Source organism: Panthera onca, chromosome C1 (genome assembly GCF_046562875.1).
Source record: "Panthera onca isolate mPanOnc1 chromosome C1, mPanOnc1 haplotype 2, whole genome shotgun sequence".
In the NCBI taxonomy this organism is placed as follows: Eukaryota; Metazoa; Chordata; class Mammalia; order Carnivora; family Felidae; genus Panthera; species Panthera onca.
In genome coordinates this window covers 63133268-63154760 of record NC_138346.1, presented here as the reverse complement: position 1 = coordinate 63154760, position 21493 = coordinate 63133268, and the positions used below count along the sequence as shown (strand labels likewise).

The 21493-nt window shown below is 38.2% G+C and overlaps 2 protein-coding genes across 4 annotated transcripts; one reads left to right on the top strand and one right to left on the bottom strand.

Moving 5' to 3' along the window:
• The first annotated feature begins 3152 nt into the window (after positions 1-3152).
• SSB (small RNA binding exonuclease protection factor La) lies at positions 3153-12566 on the top strand. The gene is made up of 12 exons (XM_060621573.2): positions 3153-3272; positions 4972-5046; positions 7048-7151; positions 7240-7414; positions 8080-8187; positions 8278-8378; positions 9607-9678; positions 10000-10042; positions 10432-10572; positions 11186-11372; positions 11489-11620; positions 12172-12566. The coding sequence occupies exons 2-12, from the start codon at positions 4981-4983 to the stop codon at positions 12261-12263; spliced, it is 1221 nt and encodes a 406-aa protein (XP_060477556.1). The 5' UTR covers positions 3153-3272; positions 4972-4980; the 3' UTR covers positions 12264-12566.
• METTL5 (methyltransferase 5, N6-adenosine) lies at positions 12271-19899 on the bottom strand. Of its 3 annotated transcripts, none has more exons than XM_060621576.3 (8): positions 19697-19899; positions 19403-19558; positions 17433-17547; positions 16886-17067; positions 15572-15654; positions 14703-14754; positions 12766-12815; positions 12271-12368 (listed from the first exon to the last, which is right to left on the bottom strand). In XM_060621576.3, exons 2-8 carry the CDS (start codon positions 19509-19511, stop codon positions 12330-12332), a joined length of 630 nt encoding a protein of 209 aa, XP_060477559.2. In that variant the 5' UTR covers positions 19512-19558; positions 19697-19899; the 3' UTR covers positions 12271-12329. The 3 variants fall into 3 exon arrangements, with proteins under 3 accessions (XP_060477559.2, XP_060477558.2, XP_060477560.2); XM_060621575.3 differs by having other exon boundaries at positions 19784-19899; XM_060621577.3 differs by lacking the exon at positions 14703-14754 and having other exon boundaries at positions 19784-19899.
• Between the last annotated feature and the right edge of the window lie 1594 nt (positions 19900-21493).

Genomic DNA, 21493 nt, shown 5'->3' with positions numbered 1-21493 from the left:
AATATATATTAAACATTTTTTTAATAAATAAATAACTCTGAAACCTGTAATTTCCTCACGTTTTACTGAAATGTTCTAAAACATCTGTTCAAATTATAGATATAATGGCTTATTCTCAATTCAACTGCTTCTTAAACAGATAAGAAAAATGCCCATATCGCTTTAACACTATCAGACACTAGGCGAAATGGGATAGAGGGAAATTTGAAATGGAAAGAACACCAGTTTTAAATTTTTAAAATGTTTTATTTATTTTTGAGAGAGAGAGAGCAGGGCACGGGCAGGGGACAGCACAGGCAGGGGAGGGGCAGACAGAGAGACACAGAATCTGAAGACGGGCTCCAGGCTCTGAGCTGTCAGCAAACAGCCCAATGCAGGGCTCAAACTCAGGAACCCTGAGATCCTGACCTGAGCTGAGGCCGGACGCTCGACCGACAGCCACCCAGGCGCCCTGAAAGAATACCAGTTTTAATGATCTTGGTTAAAATATTTTACTTCTGCAAATTTAACAAAAACACTATCTCATGAACATGTTACTAGGATTCCTCCCAGGCTTTGGAAAGAGCTTATGTAACTGAGGGGCTCTGAAGCTTAAACTTCATTAGCTTCACTGTAAATCCACCTCTGATCTTGAGAAATCAGTATAAATATCCTCTTCCTTCCCTTGGACAAAGTGTGTTCCTGTGTTTTGTGTGCTGGATCTTCTGTTTGCTCCTCCAGATCCAGTCTCCACGGGGGAGGCGATGCATTCTGGTTGGGTCCAGCTAAAGGAGAGTACTGGTAACAGATTGGAGCAAAGGGGCAACATCCTCTGACCTTTATTTCCCTGGCTCCTTCCCTGATGTGTTGGCATGAGTTGGATGCCTCTTGTGAGGGCCCTCTCCAAACAGTCCTCTTTGTCACCACTTCCTTGTTTTATTCAGTCAGCCCTTGGGATGGTAAAAGAACCTTCATTGTTACTAGTCCCAGGATACTGCCTTATCCCTCAGAGTTTATTTATGCCCTGCCTACAATTTTGTAGAAAGTGGTTTATTAAACTCTTGAAATTACCCAAGTTGAGTATATCACTTTTTCCTGCTGGGACTCTGATACAGTTTGTAACATCAGCCTTGTACAGGCAACAAATTTTTGTTGTTTAACACTATCTTAACCACTTTGAAGTGTACAGTTCAATGGCATTAAACACATTCATATTGCGAAGCCATCACCACCATCTATCTCCATAATTCTTTCATCATGTAAAACTGAAACTCCGTACCCATCAAACAGTAACTCTCCATTCTCCCCTCCTCCATTCCCTGGCAACCACTATTAAGCTTCCTGTCTTTATGACTTTGACTACTCTAAGTACCTCATTTAAGTGGAATCCTATAATATTTGTGTTTTTATGAGTGGCTTATTTCACTTAGCACAATGTCCTCGGGTTCATCCATGCTGTAGCATACGACAGAATACCCTTCCTTTTTAAGGCTAAATTCCATTGTATGTGTTGAATGCCACTGTAAGTGGCATTTTAGATTTCTTCTAAAAGTTTTTTTTTTCTTTAACTCAGCATTGTGTGTATGAATTTCATCTATGTCAATGTAGGTACCAAGAGATGGTCTTTTAGTATATTATCCTATAAAGTTAAGCTATGAAAGAGGTGGATATTAGCAAGAAAGTCTTCACGGTGCTTTTTCTGAAAAAATGAAGCTTGCAGCTGTGTAGCCAGGAAGCTTGGCCTCTGGAAGAGAGAGGGAAGGGGAGGGAGGGGGTAGGGAGAGAAAGGGAAGAACAGAGACAGAAGCAGGAGGGGAGGGGAGAGAGAGACTAAAGGACTAGGGACCCAATAGGAACACTAAATAAATGTCCCGCAGTAAACGTGGTTTCTCGAAGTAGACTGTACCTGCAGTTCTACCCAGACACTATAGGGCATAAAGGAGCAGTTACATTTGTTTAGGTGCCACTGTTTCTAGGCAGAGTCTGGTCTTTTTATTCCCAGTGCTAAGCTCCATACCAGGACATTAGTAGGTATGTAATAAAACAGTGTGCTGAATGGATGAGTGAGAGTACTTTGACACATATTTGATGTGTTTTGTTAAATACCTAAATTCTCACTGACTTGATCAAAAAAGAAAATTAACTTTTTAATTAAGTCTGGCAGAAAGTAGAGACTAGATAAGTACTGAACTTGATGAGTGAATAAAAGAGAACCTGATTAATTTGAATTAAAATTACCTGAGTATACCTAATTTTTTTCTCATCGTCTTGATGCAATGTCTGGATTGAATCTGTAACTGCATTTTTCCCCCCAAATAAATATATTTGATCTATTTTGGGACTGCCAAAAAGCCCTGAGATCACTTAGGGATCTCAAATTTTCAAGAAAACTGAGGGGAAAATAAAGATTCCTTCACAAGAAAAAAACTCCGTTAGTGACTATATTATCGTGCAAAAAGTATACTAATAGAAAAGAGTTCTAGCAGAGGTAATAGATTTCTGCATTAGATGGCATCTTGGTCTTCTAAAATTACGTTGTTTGTTTTAAATTAACGTCACCTGCTCCTCCTACTATATGCCAAGCAGTTCCCAGTAAGGAACATGTTGTATCACGTTTAATACTCACAACTGTATGAAGTAGGTAATATTTATCATTGGCCCCACTTGATACATGAGGAACAGAGAAGCTGAGTAAATTGTCCCCTTGTCTGTAAACAAGGAGAGCCATTACTTGAGCGCAGGCAATCGGATTCCAGATTCCCAGCTCCTAAACGCTCTACTCTGTTGTTTTCTCAACCTTAAGGTTCCTGAATCCCTGATTTTTAAAAATTTCACTTGCCATTTTTTTGAGAACTATCACAACGCGATAAAGTTTAGATATATATACGGATCAAGTAAAACAAATTTTTTGAGAAGTATAATCTGAAAAAAAGCCAAAACTTCATACGCATGAAGCGCCGAAGTAAGTACCGGAGATACAAACCCGGTCTAGAAATACTTAATATATATTTACCCTAACACTCTCCACCACCCTGCAGGACACTTCAAACCAATCTCCTTGGCGAGGGGGCGGGACTTCGCGGGCCGTGGGAGCCCACGGCCGGCGCGCATACTCCTTACGCGGCGCTGGCTCCAGCCGCCCGAAGCTCCGCCCACTTGGGCCGCGAGGGCTGCCGGGAAGGCCCCCATCTTCCTTACGCGCGGTAGGCCAGCCGGCGGCGCTGGGAAGTGGAGACGTTGTTGTCGCTGTTAGTGTTTTTGTGGCGTGGCTCTGTGGGACCGGGACCTTAAAGGTGAGCAACTCAGGGTGGCAAAAGAGAAGTACAAAAGGATATGCTTTGCGTGGCTGCGGCGCATTCCCTTTCCTTTCTGCCTCACGCCGGGTGCGTCCACTACTTTGGTCCGCATGTTCCGGGCGAGCGCCGCGTGGGCCGCAGCCCGAGGCGGCGCGCTGGGCTGGCCGCGGAGCGGCGCGGGCCCCGGCGAGGTGCAGAGCTGGCCCGAGAGGAATGCAGGAACCGGGGTTTCCCGCACGTGCTGGGGTCGGAGCGGGCCAGTGGTTGCTTTGGGACTGGACTCAGGCGGGTTCTTTGGATGGAGGCTGCCGGCATTCCCACTGCGTCTTCGACTTCCTATCTTCTCCGTGTTTCGGTGTCGCCGAAGGTGGACGTTTCGGGCAGTGTTTTCAGTTTCTGAGGTGGTTGGCTGTGGTGAATCGCCGGAGGCGCCCTTGGATCCCGTGGGACCAACTGGAGGTCGGGGAATGGGGGCCGCAGGTGTTCCTCTAGCGTCACCTCTCTAGGGTCTTTAGTGTCCCTCGTTCACTCACGTCAAGGATTCTGTGCGAAGTGAGAAAGTGTAGGTAATATTTCACTTCTAGTTGTACATTATCTTGTGAAACGGAAGTTTCAAAATTGGGTAGGCCAAAGAAGTCTTGTAACGACGGAACAGTTCTTTTCTGTTTCATCCTTTGCTTTGTAAGGGACCCTAGATCATGGTAATAATTTAGGAATGTAGGTTGTGGTCGGCAAACAATGCATAAGATCGAGCAAATTTTGTAGTGGAATGGCACCATACAAATACCTATTATAGGAGCTTCCAGTGTGCATCCAGATTACTGCATAGCAGTTACAGTGTGAAAAGCGATAACTTGAAGAAGTGTACCAAAGATAGTTCACTAGAGTCAGCTAGTGGCATCTATCCTTATGAGTTCTTGCAAATATATTTTTGTAAATGTGGATGACTGGGTGGTTTAATAGAGCACTGGAGACAAGTCATTTGAAGTCAGAAAAGTTGGTTTGTGCTCCCTAGCAAACCAGCCTCACAACCTCACTTTTTCCTTCAATGCCAACGTCAGGGAAGTGAAACAGGAAACTGGCTATAAGGCTAACCAATATATTGGTGAATTCGGGGGCATACCCCCAGCTTAACATTATTTTAGTGCCCCCAGATTCTTAAATTATCACGTGTTCCTTAACATACAGATTTTAATCTAACCCTGATGGTAATATGTGATTTTTTCAAGTATCATTATGATACTTAATCTTCGCTGAAAAGTTTTTGGTAAGTCAGCTGTGAGTAATTTTAAAAGACGTGCAACCCACGCCAAACAAATAGAGCTGAGATGGATCGAAATATACTGACAGATGGTGATCTGCTTAAAGCTGGACATGGTTGGTAAGTAGTTGAATGGAGTTTTTGCCCAGTGCTTTCTTGATCAGCTAAGTGAAGATAACTACTTGCTTTGTTATAGAGATAGAAACGTGATTTACTGAAAGGGTTGCAGATTATCTATCCTTTTCAATGTTCCATCATTTATTCCAACATTCTTTTGTTGAAATTTGAGAATTGAGTAGAGAAATTGAAACTGTAAAATTAAAAATTGTTGATTTTTTTTAGAAAATAATTGATAACTTTAAAACATTCTTCTAGTCTTGAGTGGTATGTAAAAAAAATAATAACCTCTTTATGCCAATTTGGGAAAATTTGCAGATAGCCACAATGGCTGAAAATGGTGATAATGAAAAAATGGCTGCTCTCGAGGCCAAAATCTGTCATCAAATTGAGGTAGGATTCTTGTGATATTAAATTGCAAAAATGCGCTCTTTCTTTGAAAGGAAATGTAGAGCCTCAAAACAAATACAGAAGGAACATTTAATTTCACTATGCTGACCTATTAAACATTTCGTGTAGAGTATTAAACATCTGGTTTGTCTTTGATACTTGGAATTAGATGAACTCACAATAGTGTAGAGTTTTGTATTAGTGAAATCAGTTTATGAAATCCAAGACCTGCAAACCTTTCAAAAGGTAGCATTATAGACTAATGTTACTTTTTTGTTTTCCTTCCCCAGTTTATAAAGTGAGGATAATAGTACCCTCCTCCTTCTAAGGTTGTTGTGAAGATTACATTAGTTAATAAAATGTAAAACACTCAGAAGAGTTCCTGGCACATAATAAAGTAAAAATTCTTTGTAAAGCAACTTCTCTGTTAAATAACACTTTATCTATTTGAAGGTCCTAGTAGATTTGTCTGCTCAATTAAGCTAAGTTCTGGGCTGTTACAACTTTTAACAGAGTGTCTATTTTTTTTTTAATGTTTATTTTTGAGAGGGAGAGAGCAAGAGCAGGGGAGGGGCAGAGAGAGAGGGAGTGTCTATTTTCAGTCAGCATTTTTTTGAACTTAGGTATTATATTTAAATTGAAGCTTTTCAGTGTCCATAATGGCTCTGTGGGAAATTATATCTTAATGTTTTCTGTTCTTACCGAGGAACTTCAGATCATATTATTTGGTGGTTTTTGCAATTCTCAGAACTTTTTAAGTTGCACTTCTCTGCCATTTAAAATATCCTGTGCTACAAGTTTTTGTACTAATTTCATTATAATTTTGTGAAGAAAAATTACAAACTTCAGTTTATCATTTAGAAAGTACAAAGATGTGTATAGACAGAGTTAATAATGTCCCTTCCACAATCTGCCACCTCTCAAATTCTGTTCTCTTGCACTAATCAAAGTTAAAAACCTAATGAATACCCCTTCATACTTTGTGGTCAATGCTCACACTAACACAATTCTTATTTCCTTCCCTTTCCCCATCACACATGGATGCATTTTGGGGGAGTAAAGTTTTGTGTCCTCAGTTATTTACCCAGTCCCCTGTTTGACGTAGGGTATTTCTATTTTTTTTTAGCTGTAAGAGTTCTGTGATGAGTATCTTTATATATAAATCTTGGTAAATATGTTCACTGATAAGGAGATGTTCCAGCTCAAGTGTTATACACATTTTTTAAAACCTTTGATACTTATTGCCAGTTTACATTTGTCTGTGTTCAGGCCAGTACTAGGTATTCCTGTTTTTAGAATTTTGGCCAGTTTGTTAGGTGAAAAGTGTTATTTAATTGCTTTAAATTCCATTTCTTTGATTAATAATGAGGTTGAACTTTTATATGTTTATATTACATTCTTAGTAATTTTTTGATGTCCTTTACCCATTTTTCTATTAGGGTTTTCAGAGTTTTTTCTTCACCCTTGATTTATAAGAATTATTAACAAACTTCTTTGTCTTTTACTTTTTAGTTACTTTTGGCATTCCAAGTAGTCATACCTGGGTCTTTCCATGTATAGTTTTCTTGACTTTTTTGCTTTTATACTGAGAAATAGTGTTTTTATGCTTAAACACTTGCCTATTTTTTTTAACTTTTAAAAATTAGAGAGATTAATCAGTTTATTCCAGTTTTTATTTAACAATCTGTTCTTCACACACTGATTTGAAACAAGAGGCTTCTCATATACTAAATCCTTAACTGTGTTTTTAAAGACTTTATAGTCTATTCACATATCTGCTAATTACATTGTTTCAGTAATAAATTTTTGGTTTTATCTTTTTAATTTGTATTGTAAGTGTTTCATTATAGTATATTTGGGAGACAATGTTTATTGCTTCTTAAGTTATGACATGTATTTTTAAAGACTAGAACATGGTGATGTAATGGTAATTAAAAAAAAACAGTTTCAGAATTGGAGTCAATATTATACAGTGCTCTGAAATATAATGTAATTATCTTGCAGTATTATTTTGGTGACTTCAATTTGCCACGGGACAAATTTTTAAAGGAACAGATTAAACTGGATGAAGGCTGGGTACCTTTGGAGATAATGATAAAATTCAATAGGTAAAAACCTTTTTAAAATCATCTTTAGAGTTTTCTGTTAACAAGTGCTACTATGAAGTTTTATGATCCTTTTATATATATTCTTTAGGTTAAACCGTCTAACAACAGACTTTAATGTGATAGTAGAAGCATTGAGCAAATCAAAGGCTGAACTCATGGAAATAAGTGAAGATAAAACTAAAATCAGAAGATCTCCAAGCAAACCCCTCCCTGAAGTGACTGATGAATATAAGAATGATGTAAAAAACAGATCTGTGTATATTGTAAGTAGGCCTTTAACAACGCACTTAATTATATCTTAAATATATCTTATTTAGAAAAACCATTTGGTAGAGTGGATAAGGATAAGGACTCAGGAATCATAGCTTTACCATTTACTGTGTGTTCCTGAGCAATGTTCCTAACCTGTCTAAGCCTTATCTTCATAAACGAGGAGAATATTTTTTACTTTATAGAACTATTATGAGAATTAAATGAAAAAAACCCTTATATACCATTGTACAAAATCTTGGGCATGTTGTAAGCACCCAGTGCCTATCAACATCTTATTTATCAATAGCCAATCTTGATAGTAATTTTCTTTAGCATCTTAATTTTTTTAAGTAGATTTTTTTTTCCTGGAAAATGTCAGACCTACAAAGGTAGATTGACTGTATAATGTACCATTATCCAACTTCAGTTATTAACACACAATTAATCTTGTTTTATCTCTGTCCCAAGTAGATTATTTTGAAGCAAATTCTAAATTAGTCACTTTTATTGCACTGGAGTACAGTGGCTCTTAACTAGAGCTGTTGTTAAACATTTAAGGGACAGAGGGAGATGGATATGTGTATCCTTGGCTTGGTTTCAAGACAGAATGAGTCAGAATTTCTGATAAATTGTTTACCTGAGAAGTCATTTGTCCATTTCTTTCTACTCTTCACAGAAAGGCTTCCCAACTGATGCAACCCTTGATGACATAAAAGAATGGTTAGAAGATAAAGGTCAAGTACTAAATATTCAGATGAGAAGAACATTGCACAAAGCATTTAAGGTACAGTTGTATGATATTAACAGACTTAATCTAGTTGAAAAATATATGGGACATACCTTTTTAAAAAGGGTTTTCTTCCCCTTTTCGTAGGGATCAATATTTGTTGTGTTTGAGAGTATTGAATCTGCTAAGAAGTTTGTTGACACCCCTGGACAGAAGTATAAAGACACAGACTTGCTAATACTTTTCAAGTAAGTCTTTATGCTGATGTTTCTTTTGGCTGCTTAGTTATATGGAGTTGACACATTGGCATATAGAATTTGGAATAGCATCTCCTGTAAGGACAATATTTTTAGTATCTTTGGGCATTCCTTGATAAATACTTGACATTTGCTCAGTGGAAACTACTAGTCCTTTGAGACCTTAAGTGTTTTTTAGTACCTTTTCACTGTTAGCAGTTAATAAAGATTAAGTTTTAGTACTTATTTTGCATCTAAAACGTATAATCAAGTTAGATAGTAAAATTTGGGCTTTTGGTGTGGTTAGAGAATCAATCCCTGTACAATTTCCAGTCTGTTCTTAGTTCTCATAGTCTATACATGTCTATATTTGTTAGTACAAAGGACTATTTAATATGGATTTGGATCACGTTTTTGTTTTTGAGAGAGAGTGCCCACACAGGGGAGGACGAGGGACACAGGGAGAGGGAGAATCTGAAGCAGGCTCCTTACTCAGGATGAGCCTAATACGGGGCTCAGTCTGAGATCATGATTTGAGCCGAAATCAGGAGTCAGAGGTTTAACCTACTGAGCCACCCAGGTGCTCTGGACCACATTCTTTAGTGTGTGTGTATGTGTCAAAAATTGGGACAAACCAGAGCATTTTGTGGTAAAGTTAGGCCATTGTCCCCTACTTTCTCATTACGCAGTCTTTCAAATGCCATGTGCTAAATCTGATGTACTTAGAGAAAACTGATGAATCGTGCAATCAGTGTTAACCCTCAAAAGTACTGTTTAATGTAATTTTCATAATAGATCTTACTCTTGGGTTTCAGAGATTGTAGAATTTTCTCCTTTTGTGAAAGTAACACTGTAGAAAATTCTATGAAACATTAAAGAATTTACATAACTTCTAGTTTACTTTTTTTTCCTACACATGAATGAGAAAACCAGTGTGAGATTATTATGGTGTTGGGTTTCTTTTTGTTCTGAGATTAGATGGTAGTGATGGTTGTGCAATTCTGAATATACAAAAAGAAAAAATTGAGTTGTAGACTTTTAAAAGTTGTAAGTTTTATGGAATATGAATTGGTTTTTACTAAAGCTATTAAAATAACTAACTTCCTTGACATCTTTTGAATTTTTAGGTAATTATGTTGATAGAAAATGTAACATTCCTTCCTGTGCTTAAATCACTCAAAATAATTTGCATCTTACCTTTGTTCTCATGAACTCAGTCCCTATATTTTGTGTTCTTTAGGGAAGATTACTTTGCAAAAAAAAATGAAGAAAGAAAGCAAAATAAAGTGGAAGCTAAATTACGAGCTAAACAGTAAGTACGTTGAGCCAGTCATTTTAATTCCTTAAAGGTTTAACAGGGATAGAGTTAATGGTTCTGGGAAGTGGCGCTTGATGATGAGTTCTGAAATGAGTAGCAGTAGATTTTTCTTTTGCTAGTGAAACATTGAGATCTTAAGCTGCCTTGATAATCTGGGGGCCACATTGTGTTGCATCCCAGCCTTGAACAATCAGAAAACTTACGGACTGGCTTTGATTACTAAGCAGTGTGTGATCGTGATTGAGGTTAACTTTATCAGGATTTAATTTTTTCGTGCAGTAAAAGGAAACGTTCTAACTAACATTTCTTTTGTAGAGAGCAAGAAGAAAAACAAAAGTTAGCAGAACATGCTGAAATGGTAAGTATGTATTATTGGTATCCAAAGAAATCATTAATTCAAATTTATGAAACTAAAAAGTGAGGACTTTTTGAGGCATGTCTATAGTTGTTACTGTATGAAAGTCATAGCCCAGTAATATTGCCTAAAATCATGATTTATCTAGAGAAGTAACTTAATAACTAGATTTATTTATTAACATATATACCTAAGTAAATATTACTTGTTGAAGAAATTAAGTTAAAATCAAGCTGTTGTGGAACAAGGGATGACATAGGAAAATGCACTGTTAAACTACTTCAAAATAGCATTTTAATTTATAGCCTTTTCCATGTATTAGGTATAGAGTGGTTTAAGCTGTTTGTGGTTGCTTTTAAGAAACCTCTTTGTTGCTTTGTATGTTTTTATAGAAATCTCTAGAAGAGAAGATTGGCTGCTTGCTGAAGTTTTCAGGGGAGTTAGATGATCAGACCTGTAGAGAGGATTTGCACATCCTTTTCTCAAGTCATGGTGAAATAAAATGGATAGACTTTGTCAGAGGAGCAAAAGAGGTTTGGAAACATTCATGTGCTTTTTAGCAATCAGTTTAAAAATCATAGAAACTTTTATTTTTTATTTAGTTTTTAAGTGTTTACTTCTTTAGAGAGTGGGGGACAGAGCATGAGTGGGGGAGGGTCAGAGAGAGGGAGACACAGAATCTGAAGCAGGCTCCAGGCTTTGAGCTGTCAGCACAGAGCCTGACGTGGGGCTCGAAACCACGAACCGTAAGATCATGACCTGAGCTGAAGTCAGACGCTTAACCGACTTTGCCACCCAGGTGCCCCGAAACTTATCTTTTAGAAGACAACATTAGTAGAAATAAAATAATTTTTTAATTAATGTGTTTATGAAATAGTTTTTACTTACTCATTTACTTTCCATTTTGTTACTGCCATCACTGGATGTGATGTCTGATATTTTCTGAATTATACTATGAATAACTGTTGATATTAGTGACTTACGAGTTTTGTAGTAACTTCCTTCCTGAAGTTTAGTAAAATTCATTGAAACTGGTAATGGCATTGAAGATTTGCAAGGTAGGAAAAATAACTCGAGCAAAGGAATTAACTACGGATCTAAAAAAAACCTTAAGGGTGTGGCTTTCATTGTCTGTCTTTGGTATAGGGGATAATTCTTTTTAAAGAAAAAGCTAAGGAAGCACTGGATAAAGCCAAAGATGCAAATAATGGTAACCTACAATTAAGGAACAAAGAAGTGACGTGGGAAGTACTAGAAGGAGATGTGGAAAAAGAAGCATTGAAAAAAATCATAGAAGATCAACAAGAATCTCTAAACAAATGGAAGTCAAAAGGTCATTAGTTCCGATTTGTCTTTGACCATTGGTTATTTTAACTCATTTGCTTGTTCAGAGACACTGACAAGAGATTTAAAATATTTCTTAATGGATTTCTCATTATGTTTCTATAGGTCGCAGATTTAAAGGAAAGGGAAAGGGAAATAAAGCTGCCCAGACTGGGTCAGCTAAAGGAAAAGTACAGTTTCAGGGCAAGAAAACAAAATTTGATAGTGATGATGAACACGATCAAAATGGTGCATCCGGTAAGTTTTTCTAAGTCCTTTTGTACTTTCATGAGAAATTATTTGTGGGAAAGGACAGCAATGTGGGTTTTTCAACTTCTGTATAGTGACATTCTTGGACAGTGATTTTACACAAGTTATCCTGTTTTACAAGTAGAAAACAAAAGATGTTTGGAAGATAAGTTTAGAGAGCAGAAGATCTGTACTAAAGGAAAAGCCTTCTCATTGGTGTTGGGAAGTTGTTTTTAAACAGAACTATTTTTGATAATTATGCTCAGTATTAAAATAGAGTAATGCCTGGGGCGCCTGGGTGGCGCAGTCAGTTAAGCGTCCGACTTCAGCCAGGTCACGATCTCGCGGTCCGTGAGTTCGAGCCCCGCGTCAGGCTCTGGGCTGATGGCTCGGAGCCTGGAGCCTGTTTCCGATTCTGTGTGTCCCTCTCTCTCTGCCCCTCCCCCGTTCAAGCTCTGTCTCTCTCTGTCCCAAAAATAAATTAAAAACGTTGAAAAAAAAAAAAAAAAATAGAGTAATGCCTATATAGTGAACATAACAAAAATTCTGTTATTGTGTAGGACCAGCAAAAAGAGCAAGAGAAGAAACAGACAAAGAAGAGGAACCTGCATTAAAACAACAGAAAACAGAAAATGGTGCTGGAGACCAGTAGTTTAGTAAAAAAAAAATTTTTATTCATCTTAATTAGGTTTTAAGCTGCTTTTGTCTTTAGACGCTTTTAAAAAGAAAACCGAATTAGGTCCACTTCAATATCCACCTGTAAGAAAGGAAAGTTTTTTGTTGTTTAACTTGTCTTTTTTGTTATACAAATGAGGATTTTTTTTTAATGTATAGTTCTGTTTGTGTTATTTCAAATGATTTAAATATCAAAAGATCTTTCCAGTAAATTGCCTTTGTAATATGAGAATGTATTAGTACAAACTAATAAAATATGTACTATATAAAAAAGCAAAAACCTAGTTTTTTTTATTTTTGTGTCTAAAGCATATGAGAAAGAATTTACTTAAACCAGAATATTAACTGTTTTCCCATAGATAATTATTCTATCTCCTGCTGGCTTTCTGTATGTACTCGGGCAACTTGTTAACACTGGAAACACTCATTGAAAAGTTCTTCAGTACTGAATGTAGATAAGCCAGAATCAAGAGACTTACTGATTTCTTTTTATGAAATTTGTATGATGCTGGCAGGTCATATCGCAACTCTAGAAAACAAAAGTCATCTAAGAATAAAAATTACATTTCTAAACATTTACCACCCCTGACATATATACATACATTCAAAAAATTAAGGAAGTACTTAAATTAACCCTGGTAAGGAGAACATTTGACTTGCTATTTCCCTGAGATTAGCTATGGCTAACTGAGGTTGGCATTTTTGTTATTTTGGTCATTTATACCATAATTTGAGGTTATGGGGAAGAGTGTGAAAGGGAACAGTTGGGGTGCTTGGGTGGCTCAGTCGGTTAAGTGTCCGACTTTAGCTTAGGTCATGATCTATGGTTTGTGGGTCTGAGCCCCATCTTGGGCTATGCGCTCTCAGCTCAGAGCCTGGAGCCTGCTTCAGATTCTGTCTTCCTCTTTCTCCACCCCTCCCCGTTAGCACTCTTTCTCAAAAATGAATAAACATTAAAAACCAAAACGGTTGAACAAAAGAGATAGTACCTTTCTATTTTTAATTTCCTAATAATCTACAGCGGGCGATCATAATCATGCTTATTTTTTAATTTCTTCTCTGGATTTTAGTATTGGTAGTAAGTAATTATTTTCCTATTAAGCTCTCAAATGAAAATCCATTTTTCATAATCTAAGAAATAACGTAGGTTCTCCAAACTTAACACTTTTAGAGGGATGGCAATGAGACAGCCTATTCTTCACGTTTCCCAACATAAATTCTAACTCTAGAGGCTACAGCTCTCAAATTTTAATGTGCAGTCAATCATCTTCAAATCAAATCTTTTTGAAATGTGTATTTCAGTAAGTCTGGGTGGACCCTAGAATTATGCAAGACTCCTCTCCCAAGTGATGTCAATAGTATGGTCTGAGGACAACATTTGGAGTAGCAAGGCAGTGGTTTGGTATATGTGGAATTGTTTTAAGGTGCTCCAGGTTGCATATTCTAATACCTTAAACTAGGTATAGAATGACAGTATTGGGTAAATAGGAAGACTGTATAATTACATTACTAATTATTATTAATAATACCTGATCTAGTTACATGGTTAATACCACAGTGCTAATCCTGGACAGTTTATTATCAAATAAAGATATTTCCCCTATTGTATTCTTATTTCAGGCCTTCCAAATTATTTGGATTTACAGTTAGCTCCTAGTTACAGGTTCTGCCCATTTGATGTTTGTGAATATTACCCAATTTATTAATAAAAATGTGTCAAACATTTACAGTGTGGATGATTACATCCTATCCCCCACTAAAAGAAAAAAGCTTCATGTTCTTTGACTTCAGGGACAATTAGAAAATTGAAATAGAAAAGTAATCGGGGAGCCTCGGTGGCTCGTTTGGTTAAGCATCTGACATCAGCTCGTGATTTCACAGTTTACACGCCCAGTAGGGCTCTGTGCTGACAACTCAGCCTGGAGCCTACTTCGGATTCTGTGTCTCCCTCTCTCTCTGCTCCTCCTCTGCTTGTGCATGTGCGTGCTCTCTCTCAAAAGTAAACAAACATTAAAACTTTAATTAAAAAAAAAAGTAATGAGGCATAATCTGGTGGTATTTTCCATGAATGGATTTCACACAGGTCTGACCCACTCCAAGCCCAAGCTCTTAAGTCACTACGATGCTATATATTGTTCTGAGCCCGGTGTGACCAAATAGTTGGGTGCTATTATAAATTTTCAGTAAAATGCATAAATTGAGACAGTTTTAGCCAAACACTCTACCCTGCCTTTGCTTCATTTCCAACCCATTACCTATTACCCATCACCTAAACTGAATTTTGCTAAACTGAAAACATGTTCTATGATATCTTTTCTCAGCATCTATATACAAAATCTGGTTGGGCTGATATATATTGTCCTTAAATAATTAGGATTTAGATTTGTTTTATGAAAAACTTAAAAAATTGTCTTACCTGCAATAATATCTATCTTGATTTTCCATTCTGTAGCTTTCTTTTGAATATGCTGAAGATAACATGTTAATGTGAGATGATTTTTAAAATAAGTTTTTGAAAATTGCTTTACTGATAATATTTCATATTGAGTTTTCAAGCTTTTATATTTCATTAGACCCTTAAAATTTTTTCAACTGGATGGGTAGTATTTTGAAAATAAGAAACCAAGCCATTTCAATACTGTAAGTGTAGCGGTGAGTACAGTAGTATAGGTGGTAAAGCTGAATTCAAGTACTTTGACCAAGAAAGCTAAATTCAAGTACTTTGACCAGGATAACACAGGGAAACCATAGTCTGGATATGAACCTCGGCAGTCTGGCTCTACAGTCTGTGTCCTTGATCACTATGTTATATTGATAGATAATATACCCAGTGTTCTAGAATACATCTTACATACTCCCATATGTTACATGCTGGCAAGAAGAAGAATGGAAGAGGTAGGTTCTGAATTCAAATCAGTTTAGCTCCAGGCTCAGTGTTCTTAAAAATCAGGTCTTACTGCCTCCCTCATGCACACAAAGGGACAATGGGAGTACCAGGACTTAGCTAACTAGGACATATTATAACTGTAGTTATACCACACTTCTTAAGTCTCTTTCCTGGTACCAGTTCCTGCCTGAGCAAATCTGTGGCAAAAGAAGTTATGTAAGGCTGGGAGAAAGCTAATCACAAATGCTAGCTACTTAAAGGGAAAATTCAGTTTCTAAGTGCCAGATGTTTATAAAGGTCAGGAGAAATAGATACCTTGGTAATTAGTATTCACAACAAATCCTTAAAAACACTGTCATGAATTTTAAATTGACAATATCATGATGATTTGAACTTACATCTCTAGTGGAGGATTTGTGTAAAGAGTACACTGCTGTTCTTGCCATTTCCAAAGCAGTCTTCAGAAATGCCATATCTGTCCCTGTTAAGATAGAAAAAGCTCCTATTTACATTATATATCTGTTATCAAAATAAAAGATTAAATGACTACCAGGTATTAAAAACTTTTTTTTTCCAAATTCCAAAAGACACTTCAAATTGTTCCTTCAAAAAGACAGGATACAAATAAGTAAAATATCTAAATATCTTTTAAAGTTGATAGAATAAAACCAGAATTATACTATCTTGGTTAAATAAGGCTAAAGTAAAACTTTTAATATTCCAAATTAACAGCTTTCAAGGAAGAAGAGAACAGGAACAATAGTAATCAGAATCAGATGGGGGCTGGAGGGAAAACTTTTCATATCTTCTTACCAACTTCCTACCCTCCTTGCCCAAAGCATACACAAAATAAATAGCCAGAGTCCGTCACTGTTACTAATGGATACATGTTGAAACCCTCATGTGTTAAGGCATCAAAAAGAGGTTTTTAGAAGCATAACAGCCTTGGGGTGCCTGGGTGGCTCAGTTGGTTAAGTGTCCGCCTTTGGCTACGTCATGATCTCATGGTTCATGAGTTTGAGCCCCACATTGGGCTCTGTGCTGAGAGCTCAGAGCCTGGAGCCTGCTTCGGATTCTGTATCTCCTGCTCTCTGCTCCTCCCCTGCTTGCACTCTGACTCTCTCTCAAAAATAAATCAACATTAAAAAATTTAAAAAAAAGTATAACAGCCTTTACAGGATTATTATAATCATTCATAAGGGTTAGGTAAGTCATTCTTGAAAGCACAGTATAAATAGTAAATGAATAAAAAGACTATTAGTACAAATAGATGAAAACAAAGATCGAAAAATTCGATTCCCTAGCCATGCATTAAAAAATTCAAATTGTATGGAACGCCTGGGTGGCTCAGTCAGTTGAGCATCTGACTTCGGCTCAGGTCATGATCTTGCGGTTTATGAGTTTGAGCCCCGTGTTGGACTCTGCTGACAACTCAGAGCCTGGAGCCTGCTTCAGATTGTGTGTCTCTCTCTCTCTCTCTCTCTCTCTCTCTCTCTCTCTCTCTCTCCCCTTCCCCCAACTCACACTCTCTCCTTCAAAAATAAATACACATTTAAAAAATTTTTTTTAACTGAAATTGTACTAATTACATAGGTAAGAGATGGTTTATTTAATGAATAGTGATAAAATCATTTAGCCCAATCAATAAGAAAATGACTTTTAAAACTTGCTTTTCTACAAATACAGCAGTACACATGATTCTTGTTACTAACCTTTATTATTTTTGGTCCCAAAGGGAGGATTCATAATTACTGTATCAAATGACTTGGACATTCTTTTAGATAATGAGCACACATCACACTGAACCATGTCAACATTTGTTAACTCAAACTCCTCCACATTCCTATTAAATATTTCCAATGCATCTTCATCTATGTCAAATCCAACACACAGCCTATAATACAAAACACAAAGAGTGACTACTTATAGCTCCCAAGTCAAAACAATGACAAAATCAAAACCATATACTTTTTTAACCCAACTGGCAAAGTAAGAGTGAGTATTGCCTTTCAACAGCATGATTTCCCAACCTGGCAAGGGTTGGAAACTGAGGTGTGTATAAGGGAGGCATCTGATAGCTGCTGTTAACCATTTTGTGTTTTAATTTTTTTGTTGTTGTTCTGCTCATTCATAATGTACTCAGTATCAGATTCTTGCTCCCCTCATCTCATACTGTAGAGTCTCATAAATCAGTTAATTCTACTTATGTTTCTTATTAAGGCCATCCTATACCCAAACATTACATACGGGATCACCTACCCAGCTCCTAACATTGCAGTTCCGATGCTAAGAACTCCACAACCACATCCTAGATCTGCAACCACTTTATTTTCAATGTCATCATATGTATTATGGATTGTATAGAGCATACACGCTAAAAGATAAAAAACATATTAGGAAATAAGAGCAAGTTGATGACCAAAATCCAATTCATGTAAATGACTAACATAATTTCTTGTTTTGCATTATTCTTCCCCAAATGGTGTTCCAGATTATTTTTAAAAACATATAAAGAACAATAATGCACACCAGTGGCTCCCAAAAACTACTCTGCTGACAATGCCAGGAATGACAAAACTCAAAATAAAATAGAAAAATAAGGTTAAAATGTTTTTTCCTCAGCCTGTTCAAAACATTGCCATACACACATATACATTAGTTCTTTATTTGATGTTGAAATGTAAATAAGTTTAAAAAATGTCTTTGTCAAAATATCAACTTGGCAACCCTGTGTCAGTCTCCAAACTGTTTTGAAATTTTACTGATCTGTGAAATCTGTAAGTCTGGGAGCCACTAATATTGAACAACATTAACATTAAAATGGCACAGAACTTCTTGGCAACAAGTTTGTTACTAGAACACAGGTACCCTAAGTTCAAGATAGAATGGGAAAGGAGAAGTCCTATATCCACAATATAGCTTTTAGACACATATACTCATGATCTACAGATATATATGCATATCTACTAATGAGAACTAATAAGAGAACTGAGGAGCACAGCGGAAGCTGCTGAGATCAGAAAGCAATCTTTCAAATACACAAAGATGTGGGATATATACTAAAAGTTAAGCGTGAGTAACACCACTGATATCTCCCTGTGGCTATCTGAACCCAGCAAGAATTACTGGCCATCACTGATGCCCTAGGATCCAGGGGTTTTATGAAAAACACAATTAGAGGGATACTGCAGTCTGACTGCTGTCCCAATTACTGCTGCAGGTGTTAGTGACTTCGAGCTGGTATCTCAAAGAATTAGTACATCCATGTGCATGGTGCACCATGGGTATGAAACATGGATTAAAAAAAAAAAAATTAGACTTCACTAAGAAACCCTACAGCCAGAATACATTAAAGAAGTCATCTAGGAGCACCTGGGTGGCTCAGTTGGTTTAGTGTCCAACTTCAACTCAGGTCATGATCTCACAGTTTGTGAATTTGAGCCCCACATCAGGCTCTGTGCTGTCTCCCTCTCTCTCTGCTCCTCTCCCACTCATACTCTGTCTTTCTCTCTCTCTCTCTCTCAAAAAAAAAAAAAAAAAAAAAAGTCATCTAAATTGAGAAAATAGGTCTTAACCCAGACACAGTTTTGTGCCAGTTTGCTTGGAGTTCTGACAATACTTTGGAGTTAAGTGCAGGTATGCATGTATTTTCCTTGATTTTCATTGACTGCTTAGAAAGAGAACTATGTTGGAGCTGGCAGGGATTCCCAAATTAATTTTCCTAAGACTCCTCAGTGACTCTGGTAATAGATTTACTAAATATGAATATTTTTTCCTGTTTTCTCCTGTACTCCCAATATCAATCTCTTACATTAACACTGATGATTCTGGGTCATTAAAAATTGAAACTCATCCTCATCCTTATAGCACCTATTCTGGATTTGTTAAACTCAGTTCTTTGGCTACCAACCCTAGTATTCATTCATTGTGTGAACACGACCGAGAAATTCTTTACCCTCAAGGAGTTTATGGTATAAAGACAGAAACAAACATTAAAATGATGTCTGACAGTGTTAAGGGGTGTGCAGAAAACTAAACAGTAAAACAATAAAGGGGGGGGGGGCTGTCTTTAGCTGCAGTGTCAAAATAGTCCTCTCTAACGTGCTATGCAATCTCAGAGCAGAATTCCTCTAGACGTTCTTTGTATTCAAATAACTTCCATTTTCATTATGGAGTAAGTAGACGGGACTAACCCTGGGAAGCAAAGACCTGGTCACCAGCCGCCCTACCTGCAATGTGCGGCCTGGTAGGATACTGTTCTAGAAGTAGCTTGGGCTTTTCGAATCCATCCACTTGTTGCAGGCGACTTTCTAGTTCCTTAAGCCTTAATTTCTTCATTTTTTTTTTCTTTAAGTGTGGGGTCGCAGGATTTACCGGCACTGGATCTGCAGAGAAACCCATTTAACCTTCATCTCCCCCCCCCCCCCCCCCCCCCATCTATCCCCGGCCCCACGCCCACCCCCACGCCTTTTTTCATCGCCGCAGGCCGGGGCTGGACTGGGGAGGCGGAGAGCAAAGCGCACACCCAGCCCAGGCTGTTCAAGCTTTCCTTTCAGCGCCAGCGGCAGGCGGAGCCTGGGGCCAGCCTCCGATCCGCCCGCAGGTTATACCGAGCCGATCTCGGGCCCCTCGGAGACCCGCAGCGGCTGCAGCCCGGAGTCAACACAACGCTCCTCGCGCCGCGTCAGGGCGCTCCGGGAGACTGCTCGCGCCTGGACCGGGGCCGGAAGCGCTCCCACGCACGCGCGGCCGTGTCCGCTGCCCGGCGGCCCCGCTCCGAGCTGCAACAGCGGCCCCGCGGACGGGTTCCGCTGGCGGCCCGGGAGCATCACCCACCGGTGGACGCCGGTAGAGCCGTCCCTTCTCGAAGCTACGAAACCGGACCCCGCCGCCTCTCACAGGGCCAAAACCCTCTACCTTTCCTTGAGTACCTGCAGGCCCCCAAAGGATGAGGGAAGAAAGGTGAAAGCAAGGGTGAAAAGTCACGGTGGCTTTGTGTTAACACCTGGTTTAGCCCTGTCTTCCAGTCTCAGGAGGCCCGTCTCAAAAAGTAACTATTTCCACTTACCTTTGCCTCCTTGGCCAGTCACATGCCCTGCTTTGTTTTACATTCGTTTCCCTCTTCTTAGGTTACCTGTGTCACTTAAGTTGAACACTCACAGGGTGGTGATGTCAGAAAATGTAAGGAAGACAGTTTAAATGAAGGAATGGGTAGTGTGTCAAATGAAGGGGAGGGGTCAGCTTTCATAGAATAGACGCAGAAAGCAAGTTGTGGTGGATTGTGAAATGAATGGAAGTTTAGGAATTAAAGCCAATGTGAACAGTTAAGAACCGTCGCTATGAAAAGTGAGAATAGTTGGTGCTAAGTAAGGTTGGGGGAAGGTTGTTTTGTTTTGTTTTGTTTTGTTTTTAACTGTGGCAGGAGACATGAGCACACCTAAATTCAGACAGGATAGCGCTTATAGAAAAGCAGACGTTTAAAAAATACAAGAAGAAAGGACGCCTGGGTGGCTCAGTTGGTTCAGCATAGGACTTCAGCTCAGGTCTTGATCCTTCGGTTTGTGAGTTGAAGCCCCAAATAGGGCTGTCTGCTGTCAGTGCAGATCCCGCTTTGGATCCTCTGTACCCTCCTCTTTTTGCCCCCCCCCCCCCCCAAATAAATAAACCATTAAAATACAAGAAGGATATTGGAAGGAGTTAGGATCCTGAAAAAATAGGATCCTGTGCATAAGTGAAAGAATTGCCCTTAATCTGGAGAATGGCCATACTTCATTATTAAAGGAAGGGAAACAAAAGGAGTGGATGGATGAGGATGGGTGAGAATGAACTAGAGAGAGTGGTGTCTGAAGCTATTTCCTATGAAGAATAAAACTCAAAGTTACCTGTTATGAAGATTAAGGGAATTAAGATATGTAAAGTTCCTACTGTGTAAAGCTACCACATAAAATTGTCACATAACAAATGCCCAATAAATGTTAGTTTTTGTTGTTGGTGGTGGTGGTATCTATAGAGGAGGAGGTGGCTAGAGTAAGGAGGTGGAGCCAAACGAATGATTGAAACTAGCCTGGTATGTGGAAGGACAATGAATTCATCTGAAGTCGAAGGCAATTTTTTTCTTTCTTTTTTTTAGAGATGAAGATTTTACTTTGAGATAATTGTAGATTCGTATATAACCATAAAAAATAGTACTCAGAGGTGCCTGGGTGGCTCATTTGGGTAAGCATCAGACTTCAGCTCAGGTCATGATCTCATGGTTTGTGAGTTCAAGCCCCACATTGGACTCTCTGCCGTCAGTGCAGAGCCCACTTCATATACTCTGT

Excerpts from the sequence above, each read along its gene's own strand:
- SSB (XM_060621573.2), top strand. The coding sequence starts at position 4,981 with ATGGCTGAAAATGGTGATAATGAAAAAATGGCTGCTCTCGAGGCCAAA. Across the intron at positions 7,415-8,079 it reads AAAACAGATCTGTGTATATT|AAAGGCTTCCCAACTGATGC; the intron begins GTAAGTAGGCCT and ends TACTCTTCACAG. Across the intron at positions 8,188-8,277 it reads CATTGCACAAAGCATTTAAG|GGATCAATATTTGTTGTGTT; the intron begins GTACAGTTGTAT and ends CCCTTTTCGTAG.
- METTL5 (XM_060621576.3), bottom strand. The coding sequence starts at position 19,511 with ATGAAGAAATTAAGGCTTAAGGAACTAGAAAGTCGCCTGCAACAAGTG. Across the intron at positions 17,548-19,402 it reads TACCAGGCCGCACATTGCAG|CGTGTATGCTCTATACAATC; the intron begins GTAGGGCGGCTG and ends TTTATCTTTTAG. Across the intron at positions 17,068-17,432 it reads ACTGCAATGTTAGGAGCTGG|GCTGTGTGTTGGATTTGACA; the intron begins GTAGGTGATCCC and ends TTTGTATTATAG.